We start from the raw sequence: 21,699 nt of genomic DNA on the forward strand, positions 1-21,699 counted from the left end.
CTAACTGAAACAGTTTTTGATTGATGGATATAAATATGAAATAATCATTTTCGTTTCCAAAAACCAAAATTCAAACATAATTTTCTGCGGTGCAGCTTTTTAATAAAATATTGTTAGAAAGTTTTAAACAAGCCTATTGCGATAGATTTCGAGCTTTTCTTTCAAATACCATAACCTAAATTAGCCTAGGAAATGCAAAAAAATTATAAGCTTTTATTTCTAAGAAAAACCAATATTTTGACATTTTTGCGTGAAAATCGTATTATTACACATAAAAAAAGCATTACACGCCATTACTACAGATACTAATTGCATTTTTATTATCAAACCTTTCTTTTCTCGTTGGAATTTTTCAGAAAATTTTTATTAGTCAATTATTTAAAGCAAACCGGTAAAAGTAAAAGTTATGTAATAGCGTCGGCCGTCCTTGGCCGTCAATCCTTTCCCGCTATCACCGAATTATTTAAGGAGGAGGTAAGGGAGGCTGTATATCGCTCCCAACAAGGTAGAAGAGGAAACGCGATCGCAGTAAATACTCTAACCTTTTACCAACGAATTATATTTATTATAAAACCGTTACCTTGAGCAATGACGAACAGAACAATCTATCAAACCTTAACCTAATACACAATAAATTCTTATCAACTAAATAAGATAGCCGGCACGTGAGCGCTTTGCCATCTCATTACCGACTCGATACACAATAATAAAAAGAAAACTTAACCACTAGTTCAGCCGTGCCGGTCCGCGAGAGCCTGGCACAGCGCATAAGTCGCGAATAGCCAAAAAGGATTAAACCGATTAAGAAAGAGAAACGAGAGGAGAGAGTATGATCTGTGTAATTGGTGAAGTCGACTGGGCTGGCACGTTGATCTTATTTCTGCGGGCTGGTGACTTCCTGAGATATGGCGTGACTGGTGGACAAAAGCCGTTACCTCAAAAAAATACTGTGCCGGTGCGTTAGGCTGGTATGCTCTCGCTCGCGGGGTCACTTCCTTAATGCTCGCGAGAAATGACGCAATAGTGCGTGAGAGACTGCTTTTCACGCCCTCCCCACTCACTTGCCTAATCGGCGGCACGCGGCACCGCCAAGCGTGGCCAGTGTCGCGCGCCTAGCCGCATTATAGCTACACTCTTTCTCTCTCTCTCTTTCTTTCTAGAAGAGAGAAACCGTTGCTGAAACAAAAGGCTGGCATCAAGTACGAAAACATACGTGCGCCAGATGCCTGCCATGAGCCCTTGGCGATGTCGAAGAGAGAGAAGGGATGCACTGTGTAGGCCATGACCAGCCTCACCTTTACAGTTAAAGACGGTAGAATTTTAAAATGTTGTAACATCGTACCGTTTAATTTTGTGGAAACGTTTTTTCTTTGTGTGTGTCTAACATGTAACTTAGGTTTTATTCTTGGAGTGAGTATGAGGAGAGTATTTAGAGCTGAAATAAAGAAAGGCAATGATTTAAAAGTCGAAACAGATGCTCTTTTTGTCGCGCACGTTCTGATTTTCAGAAGAAGTTTTTTTTTGAGTAGGTTTGAATATAGAGCAGGGAACTGCGGAATTTTATCTACATCCTGTTTCATGATTTCTCCCAAGAAATTCCACTTTTAGAAGCAAAAAAATTTATCACAGGAGAGAAAATTAGACAATAATTTTTAAATAAATGAATAAAGAAAATAACAGAATGATAGGACAAATTTGCAGCTCCCTGAAACTTTCCGCCTGTTTTTTGATCAGAGACTTATTTTCAGCACAATTAATGACAATATCCGAAAGTTTTGAAACTATATTTCCTAAATAAGTTAGAAAACTTAATAAATATTCAAGAGATAATTACATTAATGAATAGAAGTATATTAGTCCATTATGCGACACAAGTTAAAATTGTGTATGTAATAAATAAAAACAATAATAAAATAAAAACGATTTCAATAAATAAAAGAACAAATATAACTTTAACAATTTTTATGTCCAACTTTTAAAATTAATTGTGCAGAAATTAAGTAAATCAAAGGGCCAACAAAACGTGAAAACACAATCTCCGAACAATAAATTAATTAGATAGTTTTCACTCGATAATTAATTTAAGTTAGGAATATACCAAGTTTTATGTACCACACATGAATAATGTACAATTTTTCCTTTTTCATTCCATATCATTTAAACAACGAATTTAGTTAATTACTTAAGTTACAAGTTACAAACACCTGGAATTTAAGATTTTCACATGAAATATATTTAGATATCATCTAAGCCGCGCTATTATTAAGAATAATTTATAAAAATTTGTATAATAAATAAACTATTAATTATAAAATAAAATTGTAACGAAAATGGTACTTGGAGAACCATCTAACGAGATAGGGCCCATACCCTTGAATGCACGCCCTCGATTTCCACCACGTCCCCGAACCAATTATATAGGGCCCGAAAGCCGAGAGGGAAAACTGCTGCCATTTCTACACTCTTCCCAAATTTTAAGGGTCTGAGGGAGGGATTTTCCTCCCAACTACCCTCAGGCTGTAAAAAGGCGTGCACAAGCGAAAAAATGCCAATCTAGTTCCAGTCTCAGTTCCAATTCGACTTAGGTCCGAGAAGCGAAACACGATCTTTCCAAGTACCAGAAAGCCATATAGAATAAAAAGTAAGTCTAAATTTTTTTTGCTATCTTATTTCTTCTTCCTCTTACTCCTAGCTTAGCAATTCAAAACACGAAAAATTTAAGTTTTCGAAGAATATTTCAGCAAGATCTGGAATATTTCTGAATAAGACAACCGCGCCGCTTAAAAGTTACTTAGATAAATTTTTGTGACTATTCCAGCAAGGTCTGGGATACTCGCATACAAGTCCCAATTCCATTGGATCATGGTGTTCGATGGGAGTCTTGTAGTAAGAAAATTTTTTTATATAACGCGAATCACACAGTAGAAGCTCTATTTCTTCAATTATTCATCCTAGTTTAAGCATGCAGACGCAGACCGCATCGAGCACCTGAGAAAGCGTATGCCTCAGACGTTCCTGAGAAAGTGACCCGAACGTCACAAGGTACTAAAGTCGGAAAAATCTTAACTTATTTTAATGTAAATGTAAATAACAAGAAGAATTAGAATATCCAATGAATTTGATGTTAAGGAAATAGATAAAAATTTGTTAAATTTCGCAAAAGTAACAAATATTCATAAAATTATTCTTTTGAAAATAATTCGAGAACTTATAACAAACGAGATAAGTTGATCGCAATAGCTTACCAAGTTTATATAATAAATAATTTTATCGTTATAAAGTAAGTAATACTGTAGATATAAATAAAAATAATATAACTCAGATAGAAAGATTTCATAAAATTTTAGGTAAGACGAATTTAAAGTATTTAGACGATATTTGTAAAAATAATTTAGTTGATCACCTGGCGGATAAATTAGCCAAAAATATTGAAGTGCGACGTATACCTTGAATAAAATTATAACTTGTAGTTCAAAAATCAAAGAACTAAAACAACCGAAATATTGGAAATAGTGCATGCCAATATGAATGGACTACATGTAATGTTATTTGATGTCTCGAAATACGTTTTAACTTTTATTCTTGACTACAGTGAATGAATATATGTTAATTCATATTGTAAACTCAAAGTTAAAAACATATGATCATTTTGTTGACTGCATTAATAAAGTATAAGATTTTACCAATAAAAGAATTAAAATGAAGCCAAAGCGAATCATAAATATTGACCAGAAATAGTTAAAGCTGCAGCTTATTCAAAAAAAGAATAATAACGATTACGAGTGAAAATAATATACCGTTTTTAATTTTCTTAAAAAAGAAACCCGTCGTTAAAATCTTGTGTATATATGGTAGCATAGTTTTCGTAAAAGAGCCAGAAATAAAAAGAAATATGAAATGGGATAGAAAAGCCGACGTAGGTATTTTATTAGGGTATGGTGATGTTGGATATAGAGTATTGATAAATAATAAAATAGTTAGAAGTAGACATGTTGACATAATTGAGAAAGATGAAAATTTAATTGTATTCAAAGGTGATGAAAATAGTGATTATGATGAATATGGTGTCAATTATAAGATGAGTTTATTCGAGGAAAAACAAAATTTTATATCCAACGAAATTAAAAAAAAAAGGATGATATAGAACCAATTTTAAGAACGTCGGAATGAGAAAAGAACTATTTATATTTGTTACAGCTTACATTAAATATGTTATTTATTCCATATATCTTAAAAACTTAGGTAAATGTAAAATGAATTAAAAAACGATAATGTTGAAAAAATTTTATGAGTATCGGAAAGAAAAGAACTATTTACATCAAATATGTTATTTATTTCATATATCTTAACAATTATCTTACCCGTAATGGACGGTTACATCATAAACATCGTAATCGTCGCCATGGCAAATTTGATGAAAATATGTTCTATTTAAATTTTCATATTAATCCTTGTAAAATTGAAAGAGAATTAGCAATATCAAAGCCAGCAATTTTCAGAATTCTAAAGGAGCAGATGTATTATACTTATCATAATCACATTAAATCAAGAACTAACGCTTCACGGTATGCAAGTATGCCTTGAATTTTGTCGTTGGGCTGTATAACAGAGAGTTATTTACATCAGTTATCTTCTCAGATGAAGTTATAGTACTGGTCAGTTCCTTTTGCACACCAAAAAAGAAATGTTGTCAAAATTCCAATGTTATATATTTAAGTAAGTAATGAATGTACCGAAACCAGCTGGTATAAATAACATACTTGTACAGGATGGTATACAGAATGGTTCATTTTAATCGATACACTTGTATATCTCTACTCAGGTAATGTTTAGCGAAAAATGTTTCAGACAAAAGTTGTTCGACTCTGAGAGGGACATGACCTTGCCTTTGACTTTGATGGTCAGTTTCAAAGTTATTTGAAGGTAAACATTGTTTTTTTAAATAGGAACCCGACCCCTATTTTTGAACCCGTAGTTAGAAAGAGCTGGAAATTTTAAGTTCTGGTGATGTAACTTGTGTGGGATACTGTTGTCCCTCAGAGGTCATGTAGAGATAAAAAAATTAATACGGTGTCAACTATGACTGCGAAATTTTTAATTATTCGTATTTGAAGGTCAAAAGATAATCAATATCATTTTCCAATTTAAACCTCTATCCTGGCGGAATCTGAACCCATTAACAGGACGCTTTTTTGAAGACCTACGTTGAATAGTTACTATGCAATGAATACGAACAAATAAAATTTAGGAACTGATCTCTACGACTTTTCAGTAGTGTTGATTAACTCTTTGAAGCACGCATTATTCTATAAGGAGTTATTCGCTGTAAATTGATACACGAGGGTTTTTGGTTCAAATTCTGACACCGGTTTCATATTCGGCGAACTTAAAAATCTTTGTGAATGAATTTTCAGAAGCATAAATCCAAAAACGTGGTCAAAAATGAATTTCTCCCAATAAATCATGTTTTTTTGCATATAATTGTTTATAATATATAGATCAGCGACTCTAAAACCATACGTATCTTTCTGAATTTTTTTATTAGATTTTCTCTCAAAAACACTACATAGAAGCAATGAAGTCTTCTTTTTTTTAAGAGGTGCCTAGGGCGAATACGGGGCGGGTGGATGAGAGGGATCCGTTAAGAGTGGAATCGACTTCTTATTATTAGCAGATACTCTATAAATTTTTTAAAATTTTTTGGGCCAAAAACCTGTCTTGGAGACCCTCTTCTTTGTGCACTGAGCGTTCACTTTAAATACACAATCAGTCGTTAGTAATCAATTAAAAATAAGAGCTTTCACTTCAGTGAAGTAATTTCAGACTCTCACACCTATCATGTGTATTTTAATTTTAATTTATTAAAAGTATGACGCTGCATTTATCATTTTTTTTTATTAATGCAAATTAATAAAAAGAAAAATTAGATAAAGATAATGTTATATAATTCATATTTATTCTATTTATTTTCATTTTATAAAACCAATTCACTTTAAGTAATTTTCAACTATTTGAATTATTGGATTATTGTTTTTTGTAATTGTTATTTTCCGCTAAACCGTATCTTTGCTTAGTTATTTCGATAAAATGAGGGAAAAAATAAAATTGAACTTCACATGACTTTAGAGTAACCTTGAGGAGGAGTTTTCCGAACTTCGCATAACATACTTTATCTGAATGTTGTATTTTCCGGTATTTTCAAATCCGGCAACAAAATAGAGATTCCTATTTGAAAATCTACATTTTAACCATTGAAAATCAAGTTCAAGCTCAAGTTCACAGTAATTAATGATTGTCCATCTTTGAATCATACAATTTTCATCGAGGTCATTTTTCAACATCGTGCATATTTCCTCCAAATTTGACTCTATATATTGAAATGCTTCACTTTCTACGTAGGAATACAAAATTTTTTACTATTCAGCCATACTAATTGGTCTTAAGTTAGTTTTATTTCATGTATTTTTCAATTTTTAAATATATGATTAATTTTTACGGCTTTTTACTCCTTATCTGCCCCCATTCCTTCATTTTGTCCTTTTTTATAGTCTCTTTCTGTTAATTTCATTCTATATAATACAGAGATTGTTACCCCCTTCACTTCGTTTGCTAATCCTCCAATTTTTATAAGGATTCCACTTCAACAACAATATAGTTTTATTATACGGATTTTGATTTACCTCGGATTCATTCAGGTTCCCCTCTTTTTTATTTATTGTTCATACACTATATTATTCCCTTAGAATTTTTGGAACGTGAATAATGACAGACTACGTTAGAAATTGCTTGAAAGAGACAGAGAGAGAGAGAGAGAGAGAAAGAGAGAGAGAGTTGAATAGTTGAACGGTTCTTATCAATACATTATTTACAAAAATATTGTATTAAACTAATATCTAGTCACTATTACTAATCACACATTACTATTTTCCAATACGACCTAATCGTCATTGTTGCGCACGAGTAATAGCTTTTTCACATAGTCATTTGATTCTCACCGTTTTGATATGGATATATGTTTCGTGATGAATGAGGCAAAGTAATATTATCTATGCTAAAAAATTTCATGTCTAAATAATTAATATATTAAATATACATATTGCAAGCTCAGATACGACTGTTGAGGACTTGCACTTTAGCAGAAAGTGGATTTATCATTGAATTTTATCGATGATTTTTATCATTTTCACGAGCAAAAAATACTGATATCTTTGCAAAAGCAGCTAATCCGTGTGTTTCTTTCAAAAATACATAGTAAATATGACAAATGAAATATGATAACAAAAAACGGATTTAGATTTTTCTTTTCAAATATTTTCACAATATGTGCTGATTTTTCCTTAAGTAAATCACTTTTAAATATAAATCAGATTCAAAACGATTCTGACGAGGTTATTTCACGTAATATTAAATACAGATTTTATACGTCTGTAAAATGGTACTATCAATTAATTTTTTCAATAAACGATACATCATTCGATACTTTTCATCGACAATTAGAATAAAATATATAAATAATAGTTCATAAATAATTTTATTTAAAGAACCTGACACGATCATTAAGCAAATGAATAAATTATCGTTGCAAATAATTATTCTGAGTTACATCACATTTTTTTACTTCACTTCCATAGATAAGTAACCAAGAAACAATTGTTTTAATATAAATAAAGTTTTTCTGATGGCAATACTTCATACAAATCATTATATACTCGGTGCTTGGTACTTGACTTACTGAGCCGAAAGACAAGAAGACTACTGTTGAGTATGCGCAAAATCATGAGTTTGATCGTCTTATTACAGTTTTTCGCATTCTTAATTTACGATTGTTCTCTTGTCTTTAGACTCTCAATTTAAGAATAAGATAAAAATACCAAATCGGTCAAAAAAACTCATAAACTATATTTATAACTAATATCAGGCGTAAAGCTGAAAACATATAATTATAAATTCTTTTTTCTTTTTCAGAAAAAAACAAACATTAGTAGAAAGTGATCATCGACAACATTTTATGGTTTCTATTTGTGCCGGATACCACGCACTTTCTCGTATTTTTCAATACTTGAAAGTCCAAGAATTACTACGAGCTGCAAGAGTATGTCACATGTGGAGGGATCTTGCTGCCCATCCTTCATTATGGAAAACAGTACGTATGAAAAATAGTCAGGTGACTGATTGGGATGGTCTAGCAGATACTTTGAAATGTCGTGGTACTCAACATTTAGATTTGAGGAAAATGTTGATTGCGGGAGAAGCTGATAATGTTTGGAAAAAGTTTGTAACAATCATACCCAAAGTTTCAAGTCTCATCAAGCTTGAACTATGCAGATGTCCTGCAATAGTTGTTGAAGAAGTTATGAAAAATTGTCCTCAATTAGAAGTATTAAGTGCTATGTCTATAAAATGTGATTCTTTTAATATAGAATCAATAAGCAATCTGCATGGATGTAAAGAATTGAGATTGAAAGCTGTTAGCGGGATGTTATTACGAGGAGATTTATTACCTCTATCGAAATTATCTAAAATTACCCATTTGGTAAGTTTGAATATTTATATGATCATTAAATGATTTGTCTAAGATATCGATTGAAGATCCGATTTATGGTTTAGATAAGAGTAAAACTTTTCAGGTAATAAAGAAAAAACAAGTACTTTTTTTCTTTAAGATGTTTCGTTAGCCAGAATCTGCCAACCTTTTTAAGTTTTCTGAGTTAAAGACCACGTATTTTTCACAATAAATATCATGAATTTTGCACAAAAAAAAATAAAATTCATTTTATTTTGCAAAATTCATGATACTTATTATGGAATGATTATTAATATTGAATGAGTGAAAAAAAAGAATTAATTTTCTTTTCTTTTCGTTTTTTTCTCACTGTTTCTTAGTTTGACTTGTGTCGTGTAACTTCTCACTTGTATTTTGTATTGCATTTTTTGATTGCTTTATATCCGATTATGAGTATTAACTTCACTGTATTGTTTATTTTATTTAACAAATGTTACAATAAATTTTTTATTGACTCATAACAATCGATAACGTAATCTTGAAAAAATCTTCAGTTGCGGTGGTACATATTTTTTTGTTATACGATTTTATACAATTTTTATTGTACAATTGTTATCATGTTTGTACAACGGATTGATTTATTATTATTTTTTTAATAAAAGACCATGATGAAAACAAGCCAGTGAAACGTTGTCAAAAATAAATTTAGTAGAGATAGTTTTTATTTATAGAATTTAGGTGTCACTCTCTTATTTCTTTGCTCAATATAAATTATAGTTTAATTTATGAAACTACTCAATATAATGTAAACGACAGAATACATTTTCATCTATAATACATTTAGTCAAGGCCGTATCCTTTTTTAATAGTCCTTTTGTAACAGCCTCAAATAGTGAAGACCCAAGTGAAAATTTAATCCTTAGACAATGATTAGTAGTATAAATTCAAAGTGTGAGACGTTTCTGTCATACCTGTCGTGAACTTTAAATTTTATAGTAATTTTCCTTACTTCGGAAAAGGACTCTTTGACTCTGTGATTTATGAAAAAAAAAATTTTTGCCTGAATTTTTTTTAATTTTTGTGTTTGAAAAATCAATTTTTATTTAATTACAAGATCTAAGCGTATGTCATCGATACAGAATAATTGTTTTGAAATCCTATATAATTGTTATTTTTATCTATGATTGATTACTTTTGACATTTTTTCAATTTTCAAAATAATTTTTTTATACTTCGTATTAATGATCGTTTTAATACTACGATTGTAATTTGTTATTGCTGTTACTGCACAAATTATAATACCGTTATTACTATCGTTTACAGAAGTTATAAAACTATAAGTTTTCACCATTTCTGATATGAGGATCAGTTTTTTAAATATAAAAGAACATGACATTTTTTGTAAAAAGACATTAGGAACAAAATTAAAAATAAAAACACATACAAATATTTAATCATGAAATCATTGAAAAACTTATTTTTCTTCTTATCTACCCTCACTAACTCATTGACAATTAATAACATATTGTAACGGGGTGGATTAACTAATGCAATAAGAATTTATTGAAGCACAAACTCCCACGATGCACAGCTAACCGCCGCTCCGTTAATCACGTATGATTATACGTGTCTTCGCCTTTACGTTTGATACTTTCCTTACAGTGTCAACTTTCTAACAGAGTTGAACTCACTTTAAGTCACCTAACTTGTGACACTCGATTCATCTTAGGTGTGAATGACCTAATGCTTAATCCGACTAATCCCCTAGATGAAATCGGATTAACATTTAATCCGTGATAGATCTGTTAAACTATTAGGAAACGAAATGACGCGATGTCGGGTTGTCTACTTGCGGCGAAAATTCCAGCTCGCTCGAGGTAAACACATGCAAGAATTCGGTCGGTCGCGCGGAGGTTAATCACTGCTCGCGATGTTGTTAGCACCTCACAGCAATAATCGCGTAACGAAAACAAGGACTAGTGATGTGTGCACGGAAAACTTTGTCGGTCGGACGAAGGTCGGACACGACTCGCGCAATGTATTCAATCGACTTCAGAAAAGGGAATCTATCGGCGCGCGTGTGAATTCCTGGTTTGCGCGAAGGTCATACCTTGCTTCGTCAAATCAACTCGCGGGGGAAATTCGCTTCAAAGAACTATGACAAATACGTACGCGGACGTTTCGCTCTCCGCACGACAACAGGGAAAAGCTCATTTGCTAATCGGTAAGGCTAGGCGACTAATTTACGATACATAGACGCGCGCACTCGGAGAATTCGTCTCTCGGACATCGGACAGTATAACGGCGCAACAAAGAATATGCTCGGAAGGTCAACGACAAAACATGCATAATAGCGAAGTCAGGCGCGCGAAGGTCATACGACATTCCCGCGCCGCGGACGTTCGGCAATCACGCGGCGATCTCGTCTTCCGGACAATGGAGAATGCGGCGGCGCATAAGAAGAATGTTCGGAAGGTCAACGACAAAACACGCATGATAGCGAAGCTTTAAGCGCGCGAAGGTCATACGACATTCCCGTGCCGCGGACGTTCGGCAATCACGCGACGATTTCGTCTTCCGGACAATGGAGAATGCGGCGGCGCAACAAGAAGAATGTTCGGAAGTTCAACGACAAAACACGCATGATAGCGAAGCTTTAAGCGCACGAAGGTCATACGACAAGAGTATGCGCGAAAACGACATCATCGGACGCGCGAGAGACGTGCGGCACTCCCGTAACGCGGACGTTCGGCAACCACGCCATAATTAAGAGTAGAGAAGCGTACTTACTCCGACACTTTTTTAGGGCAATTGCGGTCGCGGCCACCGCCGCTAAAGCTGCTGTAGCTACCGCTACAATTGTCGTTGTTGGTGCTGCCGTTGTTGCTATTGCTGATGCTAATGCTATTGCTAATGCTGTTGCTGCTGTTGTTACTAATGCTGTTGCTCTAATGCTATTGCTCTAATGCTAACTCACTGCTAATACTCACTCACTGCTAATACTCGCTCACTGCTAATACTCACTCACTTGCGGCACTCGCGCAGAATTTCCCTGGTTGGCTCCAGGGCTCAGCGGTGCACTGGTCGGCACCAGGGCTGGACGGGTACTGGCGCGCCGTTTTTCGACGACGCGCCGCTTCTCTTAACTTACTTCCTCTTAGTCATTAGTTGATTGGTTGGCTTGTTGCTAAGCCGGGTGTCAGCGCCGTCTATACCGGTATTTCTAGCCCGCGTAATTTGTTTATTGGTTGTGCGTTGGCGCCTAATTTGCCTACTGGTTACAAAGGTAGCGTCGGTTTCATCCTATTAGTTTAGCTACCCCTAAGCCGATAACAATTGGCTGACCAGTTAGCGGTCTCGTATCGGCGGTCTCGCCTGCTCTCACGCGCTCGGTTGCCCCTACTTTAGTCTAGCTAAGTCTGCCTCAGTTAACGGGGGCTTACGATCAGCTGATCACGGCTGGAAACTTTAAGGGCTTCCAGCTTCCCGAGGGAGTGTCGGACCGGGTCGTGAGTGCGCGAGGGGTTGTATGCGGGCGTAAGGGTCGTGCGCATCGGTCAGGGAGATTTCGGGGGACCAAAAGTCGCGAGATCTGGACGTGCGTGGGCGGGTGCATGCAGCCGTAGCTGTTCGGTCGCATTTTCTAGCCGAAGCGGGCTAGCGCAGGTAGTATATATTTTTCTTGTGATGACGCATCATCACACGTTTATGACTAGAAAATTACAATCTTTTACGGACCGAAAGACTAACGCACGCGAATAGGATTTACAATGATTAATAATAATACGAAGAGAGAGAGAGAGAGAATTCGAACTTTTGCCGCGAAAACTAACGCTCGGCGCGAATATAAAAAATAACGATCGCGATAGACAAAATACTCTCGCTAATATTTTGTCGCGCAATAAAAGGGAGGTGCACCTACCTTGCGGTGCAATTACAGTGATCAGTCGTAATTGTCGAAGAAAATAGAAGGTGCTCCTCTGATCAGAATCAGCTGCACTGCCTCGCTCGCAAATATCTGCTGCTTTATTTTCTGCTGCTGTGATGCTGCTTGCAAAATAAAGTTGTTTCCTGGACTCGCGCACGCCTAAAAATCCAGGAAACAACTTTATTAGCGAAAACGGCGAAAAATGGTGCAAAACTAAATTGGCGGTACTCTTGCGAAAACAGCTGAAGCTTAACTAAAAACTTTTTAAACTCTCGCGCACCTTCTCTCTCTCTCTTTCTCTCTCTTAGTCGTTCGTTTGAGCATCGCGAGTGTACCGAATCGCGAATGAATCGATTAATCGAATCGACTTCCGTTGCAATATATATTTAAAAAATACTTTTGAAGTGAGCACTCGGCCAATGCAGTTGGCAACATATACTTGTATTTTATTGTCAATTAGTAGAATTTTTACACACTTCAATAAATCATGAATATTGTAATATTGCACAATTATCAATATCTTATAATATATATCTTATAAATTATAAATCAATAAGTTGTAATTTTTAACAACTTTTAACAATTTTAACATCATGGCTGAGACTGACGATTTCTAGAGCATAGCAGGATGTTCATGAGATCAACAAGATGTAGCTGAGATGTATTGATAGAAGATGGATGTAAACAGTCAACCTAAAACCAAGAAAGTATTTGCTTACTCTGTGATAAGGATTTAGACCCTGACAAAGTCATATATAGCAAAACAACGAAATACTGAAATATTAATAAACATTAGTTGATGACAAAATAATAAACATATTTAATTATTTTAATTTGATAAATATATCAAATTTAATTAATTAAAGTAAATAGACACAAAATTTCTCAGACAATGTATGTTCAAAAATCTAATATAAATATTGCTTTAACAACTGCAATGTCTTTTCGGAAGAAGCGTCCAAACCAATGAATCTAAGCCCATTTACGATCTGTAAAAGAGCTTTTTCTAATAGGCGTCTCCTAGTTTCGAGATCATTTATTCTGATATAAACAACAACGTCATCTACAAATTGTAACACTTTAATTTCAATTCCCAATCCCTCAAAGATATCTCCAACATAGTTTAAATACAAAAGAGGGCTCAAAACATCACCCTGAGGGAACCCCTTTGTGCAAAAACGTCGTTCGAAATGACTCAAAACAGCGTAAAGAAGATGCGCGCGTAACTCCTTTCTTATGTTTCTCTCTCTCTCTTTCTCTCTCGTTTTCTTCCTCTCTGCCGCTCCATTTTGCATGCCCCTTCCTACTCGCCGTCACCTTCATCACACCTCAAACACACAAACCATGCAATAAGAGTGTGATCAACCTGCGCACACTCAGCCTGGCGCGGCGTTCGGGCATTAGTGAAAGCTCGATGGAAAGCAACGGTCGGACCGCGATTCTCTGTTACAGAGCATCCAGTATTATTAAGTTTACACATTAACACAGAACTGTACACTTCATTGAATGCGTTGCTACTATAAAAAAAACTCGCAAGTATGCGTTTATTTTCTTCTGAAGCATCCTCAAACTCTAACTTAAACGTGTGACCTTTCAAGCAGGTCGAGTTGTTTGGATCCGGCGTGCACGCGTTTTGATATTGAAAGGAGGATCAAAAGCCTATCTATTTGGTGTGTGTAGCGTCTATTGATCATTACCCTAATAATCCTCTGTTTGTTTCGTTCGAACTCCGTGTATGTTACGAGAGGGGTCAATAAGTCTTTACAAAAAGAAGGAAAAAAAGTTTTGCGTATGTAATTTTTTTTTATTTTTCAACATAATCTCCTTGAAGATCGATACATTTTATTAAACGGCCTTCCAGTTTTTTAAGCCATCAGAAAAATATGATTTCCGAAAACCCTCAAAATAGGCATTTGTTTCGGCGATGACTTCTTTATTCGACGTGAATCGTTGTCCGGCAAGCCATTTTTGGAGGTCAGGAAATAAGAAAAAGTCACTGGGATCCAAATCAGGCGAATATGGTGGATGGTCAATTAATTCGAACTTTAAATCATTAATTTTTGCCATCGACACTGCATACGTGTGAACTCGAGCATTGTCTTGAAGAAAGAGGCATTTTTTTTTGTTCAAATGAGGACGTTTTTCTCTGATTTTTTCTTACAGCTGACCTAATAATAACGCATAATATTGTCCAGTGATCGTCTGGCTTATTTCCAAGTACTCGATGTAGATGATTCCATACGCATCCCAGAAAAATGTGACCATAATCTTGCCAGCTAACTTTACTGTCTTTGCCTTCTTTGGGGCTGGTTCTCCTGAGGTAATCCATTGTTTGGACTGTTCTTTGGTTTCAGGAGTGTAGTGATTTACCCATGTTTCGTCTACAATTACGAGTCGATGCCAAAAGTTTTTCGGATTACGACGTATGAGTGCCAAACGAGCCTCAGAGGTGACCACGCGGGTTCGTTTATTTTCAACAGTGAGCAAACGCGGCACCCATCTTGCTGATATTTTTTTCATCCCCAATTTTTCACGCAAAATTGAAATTATTGTACCCTTTGATACCCCTGTGGCCTCAACTAATTCTCGCAATTTTAATCTTCTATCACTCAACACCATATCGGGATTTTGTTGACCATTTCGGGAGTACTCACTTCTACGGGGCGTCCTGAACGAGGTTCATCTATTGTTGTACGGCGGCGTTTAAATTCATGTTCCCAGTTATAAACAGTCTTAAACACAGGGGCAGACTTGCCATGAACGGCGTTCAACTCAACTGTGATTTCTTTTGGTGTAAGGCCTTTCAAATGAAAATGTTTTATCACCGCTCGAAACTCTGTTTTTTCCATTTTTTAAATAAACCAATAACCTTTTGTTCAACCAACGCTCACAAAAAAACGACTTAATGAATCGGGTTGAAACTTTGTACGATATCTAGTTAGTAGTATTGCTTGCTAAAAACATCATAATTTAAGCGTGACGAGCGCCATCTCTTGGATTTTGTAAAGATTTATTGACCCCCCCCCCCCTCGAACAACTTCCCCCCCAAATAAGGTCCAACAATCATGCACTTTATTTGCCCCCATCCCTATCTACGTTATCTGCTTCTCTACAAGGATTTCTGTTAACTTACAAACCTAGTTACGAGTAACTTGAGTCTAAATATCCATGTCATCTCGGATCATCCACTTGTTTGATGCCTGCCGTCGTTGTCTAGTATAAATAGGGCTCGACTTTTTTTTTACTGTCTCAGTCACCGTTTACCGTCTCAATTGTTACGATGCCTAAGTCGGAGATATATAGGCGATTGCCGTAATTTCTATCCGAGATGTAGGTGTGCAAACCGTGTCGTGTGCTGAATCTGTTGTGCACGTACAGCCGCTCGTTCTCCAGGACTACCCGTGTAGCAACGACACGTTGTTTACACCTTCTATCACCCCTTTTAAGTCGAATTTTCTTGGGTTTTATGAGACTGGCATTTATACCCAGGTCATCCTGGTCTCGCGGAGTACGTGGAGTACGCTAAAAAATGTCCAGCTTAAGAATGTTCAATAATTTATTTCAAAAGAATATACGATTTTGATTCAGTTCAAGTTTGTAATTTCTTGCTGTACCCGTTGTTTACAAATCTGCCTCTTCCTATACTGACTTCTAATACTTAATTCTATGTCGAACTTGATTTTGGCTATAAATTTAATTTTCTTAGTTCAGTTAATATAGTTTATTATCATTTTATTTTGTTCGCGTCTCGTTTTCCTAATATGGTTTTAAGTTTTTCATATAATGTTGTCCTTTTTCCTGTTCTTGTTCATTGATTAGCATGTACGTATCTTCAGCTATTCTTTTTTTTATAATAAATGTTCCTGCAAATACTTCAAAAAATTTGTGAACTAGACCGTCATGCGCGCTCGATACATTTTCTACTTTCTCATTTGCTTTGTATGTTTTGTGTGTTCTATTTATGTTGTTTCGCTTAGCTCTTTAAGTTACTTTATTATGTATTCGCGATCTTGCTAGAAATATCTTCTTTTCACATTACATATCGTCGGCATTGTTGATTTTTATATATTTTTCCCATACTCTAGTTAGTTTTTTGTTAAAATGTAATTCTGTTCGCGTATATTCCGTCGTGTCGTGGTGTGTTTCGTTAATGATTTACGTGTAGCACGCCCAGCTTTTGTGCGAATCTTTCGCGTAATATTGGAAAAACCTGTTAATCTCTCTGTGTAAGCACTCTACGATATTTGACTGGTGGTGCCAAATTGATGAGAAAATTGCTTTAATTCCTGATTTAGCTAATGTTTCCTTCCATTTTTTCGTTGTGAATTGCGTACCATGGTCTGACATAATAGCCGCGGGTTTGCCAAATTTTACTATTTAATCTTTGAAAATTTTGTTGATTACCGCAATTGTGTTTGCTTTTTTAAGTTTATATATTACTACGTACTTCAAAAAAACATGAATCGTCGATAAAAAGTATTTTACTCTACCCGTCGATGTCGGTAGTGAATCGTGAAAATCTATCAGATCTCATTTAAATTGTTGCATAATATCGGTTGCATTAATTCGTCATATCGTATTGTTACGTATTTAGTTTTCTGCAAACAATACATGATTTTAGCAACTGTTTTATTTGTTTGCAATTTCGGCATAAAAAACGTTTCTTGTATTATTTTATAAGTTTTAAGGAGGTTATCATGAAATTTCATTTTCTGTAAAATTTTTTAGAAAAATCCGTATGTATAGATTTCGGTGTCTCTATAACATATCAAAAATTCAGAGGCCCTAGCTTCACCAAATACAAGAAAAAAATCGTTGAATCCTTATACGTGACGTCTTATGGAGGAAGACCGTTCACACAACTTCATAATTACAAATAAGTCTGAAAGATTTCTGTAGATTTTAGGAAAAAAATAGTATGGTAAAGATAAAAGTTGTAGCTATTGTATAAAAAAATAAAAGATATCGTTCACTTTACCGTTTCAGAAATAATAGCTTCGAAAATACATACTTTTTTCGTTGGTTTGGTATAACATATGATCACGTGTAAAGATGTGGCAACACCGCTGAAGATGCAGTGCTTTGTAGTGCACTGCGCCGGCGCAGCTTATTTATGGGGGAATTCAAACGTAACACGCTAGACCAAAACTGTTTTAATTTCGATATGGTTCATAAAATTGTTTTATTTAATATTAACATGAAAATAGATGCAAATTCTATGTACATATATATGTAAAAAGATAGGGTAAATGAATTAAAAAATAAATAACAAAAAACACCTTTTACTTTTAGTCAATATTTTTATACAGTGTATCTGTACATGTACGCTCGTAAACTCTCACTGAAAATTGGAAACGAAATATCCATACAAAAAAACTTTTTTCAAAACGCTGACGAAAATACATATTATCAAATATTTAAAGCTCAAGATATCTTTGCACAATTGCTCGTAAATAACAATTATCTTTTTAGAATGAGTTTTGAACTTTTTCATAAACGAGATAAATATAAATATGTTGTTTATATCTGACTACATATTTTAAGTAACAGTCACATACAGATTACGTAATACGCCATATATATCTTCAGGTTTTTTTTAGTCAACAGATCACGTATCACATTAGTTATTAGTACTGTAACGGGGTTGCTTACCGTTTAATTATTTTTATTACGGTGATCGCGTAAACGCGCTCACTATCACCTATGTCAAATAAGAAAGTTGGAGAGCAAGAGGTAACGGGTGTCAGTCAACCAATAAATCTACGAATCTACAAGGAGTGGAGTCATTACGGAATAAACACGCTGAGAGCATTTGTTAATGTCACGAACAGAACCTTTTATTATCTATCAAATGCTACATTAGATCGGCCCGCGTGTTTATGTTTACATCGGCGCTGCTCGACAACAACATGCAGTGTCGGGACGCTCGCTGCTCTTTGTTCGTAGAGCTACTACATGCACGCTTCGGACGAATAATTAACCGAGCAGCAATCGTATCGCGACCGCGAAATTAAGCTGGCCAGCTTACCTTTATATTGCAGACGTACGAAGTGGACGATAACGAGTCGCACTGCAAGAAAACGGTCTGTTACAGTTTTTGTCGCGGATCACGATCTCGCGCGCACGTGGTTTCGCTCTCGATGGCGAAACCTCTCACACACTTCCAAAGTCACAGGACACAGCGCTTTTCCGCCGGCTCCAGTGCGTACTCGTGGCAGCTGCACGGCACTTCGGCAACAGCGGCCACTCGGAATCAGCCTGGTACGGACGTTCTGCTCTTGGAATTCGCCCCTGCGGTTCTTGTAGCGGTGGTTAGCGTTAAGATTGCTGGCGAGCGTAATGATGGTCAAACCCTCACTGTTTCATTTTCAATCGCGCGCGTTTCGTCTGCTCGCGTGCCGAATTCCTTCGTTACATTTCTCGTCTCCCCGGTAGGTGCTGCCCCCGCAGGCAGCAATCAAGTTAGATTATTAGCGCTAATTTGACGTTTACCGTCACAGTACATGTAATAAACCAATGTTTCCATTATTTGTAACTGGCCATAAAGTCTATTATTTTTCCAAGAGTTTTTTTATTCTTACTAACTATTGGTTTTCCAGTTTTATTACTTTTTTGAGAAAGCAAATTGACTATACCATCGCAACCTTCACTTTTATACTTTGTAAGTAAACTATCAAACTTGATATCAGCCGAACTCATTTTTTGTAGAATGCTAGCGCTTATAATATTTTTTAAAGGACTTAATGGACTATTAATTAATTTCCTAGTTATAAAATTTTTTTCGGAATTATAAAAACTGATTTTATTAGCAAATAGTTTATCCTGTAATTCTAGAACGTCTACAAGTTCATGTAACACTTGCACATCAAATAGAGCTTCATGAAATGCAGACTCTTCATCTAAACTCAAAAAGTCGTGAGATAAGTTTACTAATTTATATCCTTCATGACTAATTTTTCGTTTAGGATATTCCATTTTGAAAATTCAGAGAGTATCAACAAACTGTTGATGACTTGGAATTATTCATAGAGATTATTGTTATTTATCGCATTAATAAGTCGATTTATGTCAAAAAAAGAATTATGTACAACTAAAATATACGAAGGTGAAACTTTCTTCAAGAAAGCTGAAAAGGCCATCAGTACATCATTTAATGATACAGCTTCAACTTCTTTTCCATTGAAAAATAATTTCCTTGAATGTCCAGATAAACCATTGACTTTTGTCACTTGTATAGGAATATTTCAAGTACGCATAGCGTATATGCAAAATTCAATAGTACTTGAAGCTGCAGCTATTTGTAATATGTCATACGATTCTTCAAGTCCTAACGTTTGTAGATCGAAGAAAACAAGTTCCGATGCAGTATCATTCATGTCTACCACTTTATCCAATACTGGCCGATATCACAGTATTCGTGGAATTGATTCTAACATTTGTTTAGTACGTGACACCTTCAGATTTTTCGTTTTGCTTGCGCGAGTTGATTCTTTTAGCTGTGAGTTCGATTCTTTTAAGTAGACTTTGCCTTGTAGCTTTCTGTAATCATTTCCTCTTTCTTAAATTATCTAATTTCTCACAATAACGCAACAAATTTTGAGTTTTCAACGATAACGAATTAGCTACCATCACTAGTCTACAATCTCCTTCATTTTTTACAAAACCGAAGAAGCGATGCTATAGTCACATGCTGCTGTTTTAGAAAGACATTTACTCTTTCGAGCTCTAGAGCATATTATACTATTCAGACTCTCGTTTGCCTGGCTAGAAACAGCCATCGCATATTGAGCAGATTTACTTGCGAATTAATACTGCTTTAATGTGTTCATGTGTAGATTGATCTTTCAAAATAATTGTTTGCGAGTAGTCGCTCTCAAAACTTCGGTACCATGGTCTACAATTTTCATGATGGTTATAAAAATGATCTGTTATACTCAATATTACTTTTGGTAGATCAGCTGATTGGCCTTTATTTTGGTAAATGTCATATTGAAAGAACTTTTTCATGTGGGGAATAACGCCAACTTATTTTAGTTCTTTGTAGGAGTTGTTAGCTATTCCATACAAATCACTAACAAAATTTTTCATAAGGTGAGTTTTATCCGATAATTTATGAATTGCTTGATTACGGCCTTATCTGATTGCAGCTATAGTGCTGCTATCATCATCACCTATGACAACGCCCACATTCAAATTGACTTCTGCAAGTATTTTACTATGATTTATCAGTTGTATTCCTGCACTTGCCTCCATCGACTTAGCACTGCCTGTTGTAATCTGTTTTATTATAGTTGTTATCACATATAACACACTGACAATTACGCGTTGTATAATCCATGACTTTTTGACTAAGAAATCTTAATATAGCTGCGTATCCGTTCAAACTGTCATAGCTACGATCATTTCCGCATTTACTCCAGCACATGTCAAATGATATTATTATATTAATAATTTCTCCATACAACGCATATGATACATCAACAAATTTATTTTTTATTGTCTACAAATGACAGTACACATCTGAAAATATCTGAAATATAATTTTTTTATTAAAAATGTTCTATCACAATTGTATTTCAATTAGGCATACTTGTATATTAGATGTGTATACAATTATTGATCACAATTACATATAACTTCATGTAAGTTATAACTTCATGTACTTATTTATGCTATACGTTACTCACAAAATATAGGAAATTGATACAAATATCTTTTTCTGTAGTATACAATCAGACCTATTGGGTTTAATAATAATGGGTACAATCGTTCAAACAAAAAAAACATTTAAAAAAATCAGATAATAATGAAATTGATCATAATACAATTGCTGCAATGAACAGCATGTCATAAATTAATCACTCATGTAACTGATAATTTAGATCGCGTGAACCTACAAACTTTCACATAATTTTTCTAAATTCTCCACGACTAACTTTATCTCTTCTTCAGCAGCTCTTTTGCGACTCTCTTTCGTAGCCTTCTCAATTGCTAGTCCAACAATAGCCTCATACTGTTTATACAAATCCATAGAAACACTTGGCAAATTCATACAGTTCATTAGATTGTTCAATACAGTACAACCCATACCAGAGTAAATTATGCCTAAACATGAAATAACATGAATTGAGAATAACTTATTATATAAATAAACTGTAGTTATAATGTATCAAGTAATCAACATACCCAAAATAGTTGATAGATTTACACCTGATTATATTGCAATGTTTATCTTAATTTTTTTGTCAGTGCGCACCACATTTTGTAT

General features: G+C 34.8%; 1 protein-coding gene across 5 annotated transcripts in view; it reads left to right on the forward strand.

Moving 5' to 3' along the window:
* LOC131668335 (uncharacterized) overlaps positions 1 to 21,699 on the forward strand; it is a 272,207-nt gene that overhangs the window by 205,243 nt on the left and 45,265 nt on the right. For all 5 annotated transcript variants that reach the window (XM_058942421.1, XM_058942428.1, XM_058942437.1 and 2 more), the window contains one exon: positions 7,966 to 8,533. In XM_058942421.1, coding sequence (XP_058798404.1) covers positions 7,966 to 8,533 — 568 coding nt within the window. The remainder of the gene's footprint in view (positions 1 to 7,965; positions 8,534 to 21,699) is intronic.

Source organism: Phymastichus coffea, unplaced genomic scaffold (assembly GCF_024137745.1).
Source record: "Phymastichus coffea isolate CEN01 unplaced genomic scaffold, Cenicafe_Pcof_1.1 PCOF00006, whole genome shotgun sequence".
Taxonomy (NCBI): Eukaryota; Metazoa; Arthropoda; class Insecta; order Hymenoptera; family Eulophidae; genus Phymastichus; species Phymastichus coffea.